The sequence below is a fragment of the Apis laboriosa genome, unplaced genomic scaffold, assembly GCF_014066325.1.
Source record: "Apis laboriosa isolate Shangri-la unplaced genomic scaffold, ASM1406632v1 scaffold46_cov150, whole genome shotgun sequence".
In the NCBI taxonomy this organism is placed as follows: Eukaryota; Metazoa; Arthropoda; class Insecta; order Hymenoptera; family Apidae; genus Apis; species Apis laboriosa.
This window is the reverse complement of record NW_025223399.1, coordinates 1-9,240: the sequence shown is the minus strand read 5'-3', so window position 1 is coordinate 9,240 and position 9,240 is coordinate 1. Positions and strand designations below refer to the sequence as shown.

Here is a 9,240-nt window from a genome sequence, read left to right as displayed (position 1 = left end):
TAATGACTCGATTTATTTTCAATTCCTTTGATATCTCCATACTCGAATATCTATATTCGCATTGTTCAAATCAATAGTTCAACCATTTCGATTGGATCGATCGATTGAAAATTTGAACCATAACAGTATGACTTGATTTATTTTCAATTTCTTTGATATTTTGGTACCTGAATATTCGCAGAAATCAGGAAAAATTAATTATGCAACCACTTTGATAGAATTGAAGTCGATTGAAAATTTGAACAATATGACTTGACTTATTTCCTTTCATATCTCGATACCTGAATATTCAAAGAAATCAGAAAAAATCAATTGTGCAACCACTTTGATAGAATTGAAATCGATCGAAAATTTGAACAATAATGACTCGATTTATTTTCAATTCCTTTGATATCTCCATACTCGAATATCTATATTCGCATTGTTCAAATCAATAGTTCAACCATTTCGATTGAATCGAAATAATACGAATATAATAAATAAATAATAACACGAGTTCTACTTCCTACATGAATATTCGCAGAAATCAGGAAAAATCAATTGTGCAACCACTTTATATAGAATTGAAGTCGATTAAAAATTTGCAAAACGATAACAGTATTTTCGATTTATTTCTAATTCCTTGGATATCTCTATACCTAAATAAAAATTCATAAACGAAAAATCAATTGTGCAATCATTTCAATAATTTAGTATTGCCAATTTAATTACTGGATATTTTCAATCCCTTCCAATTATTATTCTCGAATAAAACCATTATCAAAGGACAAAAGATTATTACAATCGAGAAGGGTGGGTTTAAATGGGAAAACACTTGTTCGATTCGCGTTTCGGAAATGGAGGGCCGATATCCACACAGTTAATAGAACATTACACTCCCGTAAATCAGGCTCGATTCGACTCGACATAAATCATAATCGTATACGTCTCTCCTCCTCGTGAGAAACACCCTCTCCCCCCTCTCTCCCCGTATACCGTTAACCGCTTTTCAATCCGCCTCTTTCTCATTTCCCAACTCGCAAATTCCAAAATTGGAAACGAATTAATCGAGAATCAATGAAATTTCGTCCTCTCGACGAATTTATTTCGAAGAGAATAAAAAAAAAAGCTCCAAGATTAAAGACATCGCTCATCCAAACATTCCTTCTTCTCTTATTACTCAATCTTGGCGAATCCAAGAAATACGAATAATAAGACGACGAAGAGTAAAAATTCGTGGCGCGAATTTTGAATAAATTTGAATAAAAGGGGGAGAAAAGAAAAGGAAGAGTTCTACTTCTTCTTCTTCGCCTTCTTCTTGTCCTTCTTGGGCTTCTTCTTGACCAGGGTCGGGTCTACGAGGGGTGGCCTGGGCAGTTTGGGCGGCGGGCTCCCGAGAGCCAGGCGGGGGGCCGCGGGGGAGATGGCGGCCACGTCGGCCATCATGTTACCGGCCGGGCCCGTGTCCAACAAATCCTCCCTCACCGTGTTCTCCGCGCTCGGCGGCGGCGACGAGCCGTCCATCCCACCGCTCATCCTCGACGCCTGGCACTTGAACTCCGGCCCGTCCGGCTCGTTCTTGAACACGAAGCATTTCGGGGCGAGCACGTACGGCGTCACGAGCGCCCTGCCAGAACCAGAAAAGTTCACAACGATTCTCAAACGAGGCCCCCTTTCGAGATTCGTTTTCCCAAACGATTCTCAAACGAGGCCCCCTCGAAACAGAGAAATACCTTCCCAAGTTTCTGACCGTGATGTCGATGTCCAGTTGGCCAGCGAAGTTGTTCCCGGGATCCAACAGCTCGAACGGGCCCCTGAACACGTACGGCGTTGGATCCTTGATGGCCACCTTGGCCTGGAAAAAAAGGAGAAAACGTTTACCGATTTATCGATCCGTTGCCCAAGATCGATAAGAAAGGAATTTCAAAATTACGAGTACTATCTGTGCTCGTCGTTTGTGGGTGGTATTATTATAAAATTGCTCGAAAGGGGGGAGTTTTTTTTAGGAGAAATTTCACGGGTTTTATGATTAAAAAAATTTCAAGTATTGTTCTTTGAGTATTGTGCATTTAATGATACAACGCAGCAAGTATATTTAATATTTCTACTCGTCTTCTCTGGAATATTTATTACTTTATTGTTTCTAGATGTTGTATACCTATTTTTACGAAAATTCTTCAATTATAACGGAATAATTTGTATGATAATAATTTTATATGGATTATTAGGAAATAAGAAAAATTGTGATATGATAACGAATAATCACTTGGAATTTTGCAGAGAAAAGAAGTGATTTTTGTGTAGATTCACGTGAGAGATAATTTCAACAGTGCGTTTTGTAAAAAATTTTGTATTAATTTTTAATAATAATATATTTATTTTTTATATAATAATTATATAAATATAATTATTTTTAAATATATATTTCTACTCGGTTTCTCTGGAACATTTATTATTTTATTGTTTCTAGATGTTGTATTTTTACGAAAATTCTTCAATTATAACGGAATAATTTATATGATAATAATTTTATATGGATTATTAGGAAATAAGAAAAATTGTGATATGATAACGAATAATCATTTGGAATTTTGCAGAGAAAAGAAATGATTTTTGAAGATTCACGTGAGAGATAATTTCAACAATGCGTTTTGTAAAAAATTGTGTATTGGTTTTTAACGCAGAAAATATATTTATAAACATTTATTATTTCATTGTTTCTAGATGTTGTATACCTATTTTTACGAAAATTACGACAGGTTGATTTATATGGATCGATTATTGGGAAATAAGAAAAATGAAATAACAATGAATTAGAAGAAGTAACAAGCTTATAATTGTATATATGACAACGAATAATCCTTTCAATGATGAATTTTGCAGAGAAAAGAAGTGATTTTTGTAGATTTTTGTAGAATGAATTATGTATTTTTGGAAGGTTAAATAAGAAAAATTTATCTTTGAAAGTAAAGATTTGAATATTTCCAGATATTTTCAAAAAAATATATTTTTTTTTTTCGTTTATATTATTATGGACAAGTCTCGAAAAGGCACGGAATTGATAAAAAAAGAAGAATAAAAAGAATAATCAGAATAAATAAAGACCAATCTGGATCGGATTCTGATATAAACGAGTTACGCGAAAGCGAGGAAGAATTTGACAGTGTAAACGAAATTGAAGATTCTGACGACGGTGGGAATGAAAATTATCACGATACATAAAAGAGAAAGATACGTAAAAGAGAAAGAATGCGTATTATTTCGGATATTGAGAGCGAAAGTGAAATAAAAACACGGTGATAATGAAGAAAATACTGTGAAAGCAGGATCCCTTCGTGTGTTTTACAATCGTTTTTAGATTTGGCATCAATACCTGAATTATTATACAAAGAGACCACTGGATTTTTTGATAAAAATAAAATTCGAAAGAATTTTCTCTTTCAATTAGAAGAATTTTTCAGTGACCATCATTCAATGTCTGGATCTTATATATATAAATATATATATATATATTTATTTTATTTAATCTTCATATACACATAAATATTTATAAAATATAAATTTTAATTAATTATTGGATTACTTTATTATTATTTTTATTCTTTAAATACTTTATATACCAATAAAATCTATTTTATATATTAATTTATGAATAATAAGTTGATTATTAAAATTAAAATTTTTAATTTACAAATAATTTTATTCATTAAAAAATAAGTTATAAATAAATCAACCAACTAAAATAAACTATTAATTTTTTATAAAATAATTTTAAATATAAACTATTATAAAATATATATCCAATTATATTTCCATTAAATCTAACAAGCATGTATACTGAAATTACACATCCAAGATAGAGTTTACGTGTAACTAAAGGAAGGCAACTAAAGGTAAATAAAAATCTATAGATTTTTAAATAAATAATTTACAAAAAATTTTAACAAAAACTAAAATAAATTTTAACCAACTAAAATAAACTATTAATTTTTTATAAAATAATTTTAAATATAAACTATTATAAAATATATATCCAACTATATTTCCTTTAAATCTAACAAATATGTATACTGAAATTACACATCCAAGATAGAGTTTACGTGTAAAAAAACGTATTGAAGGCAACTAAAGGTAAATAAAAATCTATAGATTTTTAAATAAATAATTTAAACAAAAAATTTTAACAAAAACATAGATTTCAGTAAAAAATATATATATATAGGTATCAATCTGTTCATAAATCTAGTGTTAAAAAAAAATTTATCGTTTCTTGTTCCCTGCTTTCGCGAAGGAGGGTGCGAAAGGGAGCTAGGGAAATTTGTCCAGGGAAATTTGTTTCTCATAAATACCAGATTATTATTATATATAGGACCAATATATATAGGACCAACCAGATATTATATTTATATTTATATATATATTATATTTAGAACTAATTAATACCAATAATAATTGTAATATTAATTCTCACCATATCGCAGGCGCAACCGCTTATGGGTGAAGTTTACAAAAAATTTTAACAAAAACATAGATTTCAGTAAAAAAAAATATATATAGGTATCAATCTGTCCATAAATCTAGTGTTAAATAAAAATTTGTCGTTTCTTGTTCCCTGCTTTCGCGAAGAAGGGTGCGAAAGGGAGCTAGGGAAATTTGTTTCTTATAAATACCAGATTATTATCATATATAGGNNAATCTAGTGTTAAATAAAAATTTGTCGTTTCTTGTTCCCTGCTTTCGCGAAGAAGGGTGCGAAAGGGAGCTAGGGAAATTTGTTTCTCATAAATACCAGATTATTATTATATATAGGACCAATATATATAGGACCAACCAGATTATTATTATATATAGGACCATATATTATATTTAGGACCAATTAATACTAATAATAATAATAATTGTAATATTAATTCTCACCATGTCGCAGGCGCAACCGCTTAGATAAAGTTTACAAAAAATTTTAACCCGTCAAAAACACGGATTTCAGTAAAGAAAAAATATATATATATAGATATCAATCTGTCCATAAATCTAGTGTTAAATAAAAATTTGTCGTTCCTTGTTCCCTGCTTTCGCGAAGGAGGGGAACGAGAAGGGTGCGAAAGGGAGCTGGGGAAATTTGTCTAGGGAAATTTGTTTCTCATAAATACCAGATTATTCTTAGGACCAATTAATACTAATAATAATAATAATTGTAATATTAATTCTCATCATGTCGCAGGCGCAACCGCTTATGGGTGAAGTTTACAAAAAATTTTAACAAAAACATAGATTTCAGTAAAAAAAAATATATATAGGTATCAATCTGTCCATAAATCTAGTATTAAATAAAAATTTGTCGTTCCCTGCTTTCACGAAGGAGGGGAACGAGAAGGGTGCGAAAGGGAGCTGGGGAAATTTGTGCAGGGAAATTTCTCATAAATTCTCATAAAATTCTCATAAATAGCAGATTATTCTTAGGAGCAATTAATACTACTAATAATAATAATTGTAATATTAATTCTCACCATGTCGCAGGCGCAACCGCTTAGATGGGTGAAGATGTGGCAAATGGGGAAGGTGTCGTTCGCCTTAAAAATGCCGATCTTTAACAATGCCTTCTTCATTTTGTTGACAAGCTCCTCGGTGGGCATGGAGAAGTGTATGGATTGGCCGCATCTGAATCCGTAAACGTAAATCGTCTCATTTTTCAAGGAACGTTCGCGCTCGTTGACCTCGGTCGGTGGGAAATTAATGAACGCAACTTTCACAACGAGCTTCGCCCCGTTAGTGTCTATGTAAACGTCTTTGTTCAGCATCAATTGCTCCACGTAAATGTCTAAAAGGTACAATCCGATCATAATTGAAATTTATCCACATGTTGCGCGATTCGGATTTCCTAGGTTATGAAATACTTGAGAATTTTTCCAATTTTGTGCGTGAAGTTGCGCACGAATTTCCTTCTCCTCCTCCTCCTCCTCTTCTCCTTTTTCTTTTCGTGGAATCAAGCGGGGAAAGAAATTTTTGGATTGTGTTCTCGATTCCATTTTCCTCGTCGAATCGAGGGATTCTACGTAAGAAAAATGAAATTCCAAATGGAGAAATATTGATATTTATATGAATTGTAGGTGGTTATTGTGAATGTAAATCAATCAAATGGAAAACAATTTTTTTGACGAATTTCGATTCCATTTTTTCGTTGCAGAAATTCTACGTAAAAATGAAATTATACAATAACAAATAAATTTTAGGCGAATTTTAATTCCTCGATTTCATTTCTTAATTATTAAATTTTTATATAAAAATAAAAATTCCAATAGCAATTTTAGATGAATCTCGATTCTTCGATTCTATTTCTTCACTGTCGAAATTCTACGTAAAAATGAAATTCCAATAACAAATAAATTTTAGGCGAATTTTAATTCCTCGATTTCATTTCTTAATTATTAAATTTTTATATAAAAATAAAAATTCCAATAGCAATTTTAGATGAATCTCGATTCTTCGATTCTATTTCTTCACTGTCGAAATTCTACGTAAGAAAAATTAAATTCCAATGGCAAATGGAGAAATCGATACTTACAGGTTGCGATGAATTTTAGCTAATTACTGTAAATGTAAATCAATGGTGGAAAACAATTTTTTGACGAATTTCGATTCCATTTCTTCGTTGTTCTACGTAAAAATGAAATTCCAATAGAAATTTTAGACGAATTTTAATTTCTCGATTCCATTTCTTAATTATTAAAATTTTATATAAAAATAAAAAAGTCAATAGCAATTTTAGATGAATCTCGATTCTTCGATTCTATTTCTTCACTGTCGAAATTCTACGTAAGAAAAATGGAATTCCAATGGTAAATAAATTTTAGGCGAATTTTAATTCCTCGATTCCATTTCTTCACTACTAAAAATTCTAAAAAGGAAATTTCAATAAGCAAATAAATTTTAGGCGAATTTTAATTCCTCGATTCCATTTCTTCACTACTAAAAATTCTAAAAATGAAATTTCAATAAGCAAATAAATTTTAGGCGAATTTTAATTCCTCGATTCCATTTCTTCACTATCAAAAATACTAAAAATGAAATTTCAATAAGCAAATAAATTTTAGGCGAATTTTAATTTCTCGATTCCATTTTTTCATTGTCAAGATTCTATGTAAAAATGAAATTCCAATAACAATTTTAGATGAATCTCGATTCCTCGATTCCATTTCTTCATTATCAAAAATTCTAAAAATGAAATTCCAATAACAAATAAATTTTAGGCGAATTTTAATTTTTCGATTCCATTTCTTCATTATCAAAATTCTATGTAAAAATTAAATTCCAATAACAATTTTAGATGAAATTCGATTCCTCGATTCCATTTTTTCATTGTCAAGATTCTACATAAAAATAAAATTCCAATAACAATTTTAGATGAATCTTGATTTCTCGATTCCATTTCTTCATTATCAAAAATTCTAAAAATGAAATTTCAATAAGCAAATAAATTTTAGGTGAATTTTAATTCCTCGATTTCATTTCTTCACTATCAAAAATTCTAAATTGAAATTTCAATAAGCAAATAAATTTTAGGCGAATTTTAATTCCTCGATCCTATTTCTTCATTATCAAAATTCTATGTAAAAATGAAATTCCAATAACAATTTTAGATGAATCTCGATTCCTCGATCTCATTTCTTCATTATCAAAATTCTATGTAAAAATTAAATTCCAATAACAATTTTAGATGAATCTCGATTCCTCGATTCCATTTCTTCATTATCAAAAATTCTATGTAAAAATGAAATTCTAATAACAATTTTAGATGAAACTCGATTCCTCGATTCCATTTCTTCATTATCAAAAATTCTAAAAATGAAATTCCAATAACAAATAAATTTTAATTCCTCGATTCCATTTCTTCAATTTCTTTGTCGAAATTCTACGTAAAAATGAAATTCCAGTTGCAAATGCAGTAATGTCAGAAATCAGTATTTGCAGATAAATTTTAACGCCAGACCATCGTGATATAATAAAAAATATTCTGCAAATGCAAAACAAATTTTAGAATTTTATAATTTCGATTTCATTCCCTCGCTGTCGAAATTCCACTGTAAAGAAAAATAAAATTACAAATGCAATGACAAATGCAGGAATCAATATATTGCAGATGAATTAACGCCAGGTCATCGTGATACAATAAAAAATATTTGTTTCATATTTTCATATTTGCTTAATTATTTGAGTTCAAGGAATTTTACCTCGAGTTCGATAAATTAATATATATATATATATATGTTGAACAGAAATATTAATATTAGTAATAATATATTTAATGTATTTATATTTATTGAAAGAATTGTTATTGGATTAAATTTTTAAAGTTAATAGAAAATTTTATTTTTATATTATATTTTCAAAATATAATATACACTTGTTCATGTTCATTAACTAATTAATATATAAAATTAATTTTATTTTCAAATTAATTTATCCCATATTTTTCTCGAATGATATTTTTATAGAATCATATAAAGAAATATAAAAAATATGTATTTTGTTATTTTACTATTATTAAGTGAAAACCAAATTTTAGAATTTTAGAATTTCGATTCCATTCCCTCGCTGTCGAAATTCCACTGTAAAGAAAAATAAAATTACAAATGCAATGACAAATGCAGGAATCAATATATTGCAGATGAATTAACGCCAGGTCATCGTGATATAATAAAAAATATTTGTTTCATATTTTCATATTTGTTCAATGTTTATTTGAGTTCAAGGAATTTTACCTCGAGTTCGATAAATTAATATATATATATATGTTGAACAGAAATATTAATATTAATTATTATAATTATTATTAATATTTATTATAATTATTATAATTATTAATAATTATTATAATTAATATAATTAATATTAATTATAATAATATATTTAATGTATTTATATTTATTAAAAGAATTGTTATTAAGTTAAATTTTTAAAGTTAAAATTTTATGACAAATTTTAGGACCAGAAATCGGGATTCGCGATGAATTATAACCAGGTATAACAACCGTGAACCTCTTGCGCGTGCAGATAAGTTCGAAAGACGAAATGGTTTAGGTGTTTAGGTTAGGAACCGGTTTGAGAAAACGCGAGTCGGTGATTCGGTGGCCGAAGTGATTTACAGTTAGACACGCCGATTGATAGACTCGTTTAGGATAATTGCCGAAACATCGTTAACTGTTTGCAGTCGAATCGTTTGTTTGCACCATTATATCGTTCCAGTGGATGAAAGATCGCTCG

At 29.3% G+C, this 9,240-nt stretch overlaps 1 protein-coding gene across 1 annotated transcript; it reads right to left on the bottom strand.

Annotated features, from left to right (window-relative positions):
* Positions 1–1,272: 1,272 nt before the first annotated feature.
* Positions 1,273–5,819, bottom strand: LOC122716519. The gene is made up of 3 exons (XM_043939678.1): positions 5,487–5,819; positions 1,713–1,834; positions 1,273–1,606 (listed from the first exon to the last, which is right to left on the bottom strand). The coding sequence occupies exons 1-3, from the start codon at positions 5,817–5,819 to the stop codon at positions 1,273–1,275; spliced, it is 789 nt and encodes a 262-aa protein (XP_043795613.1).
* Positions 5,820–9,240: the final 3,421 nt, after the last annotated feature.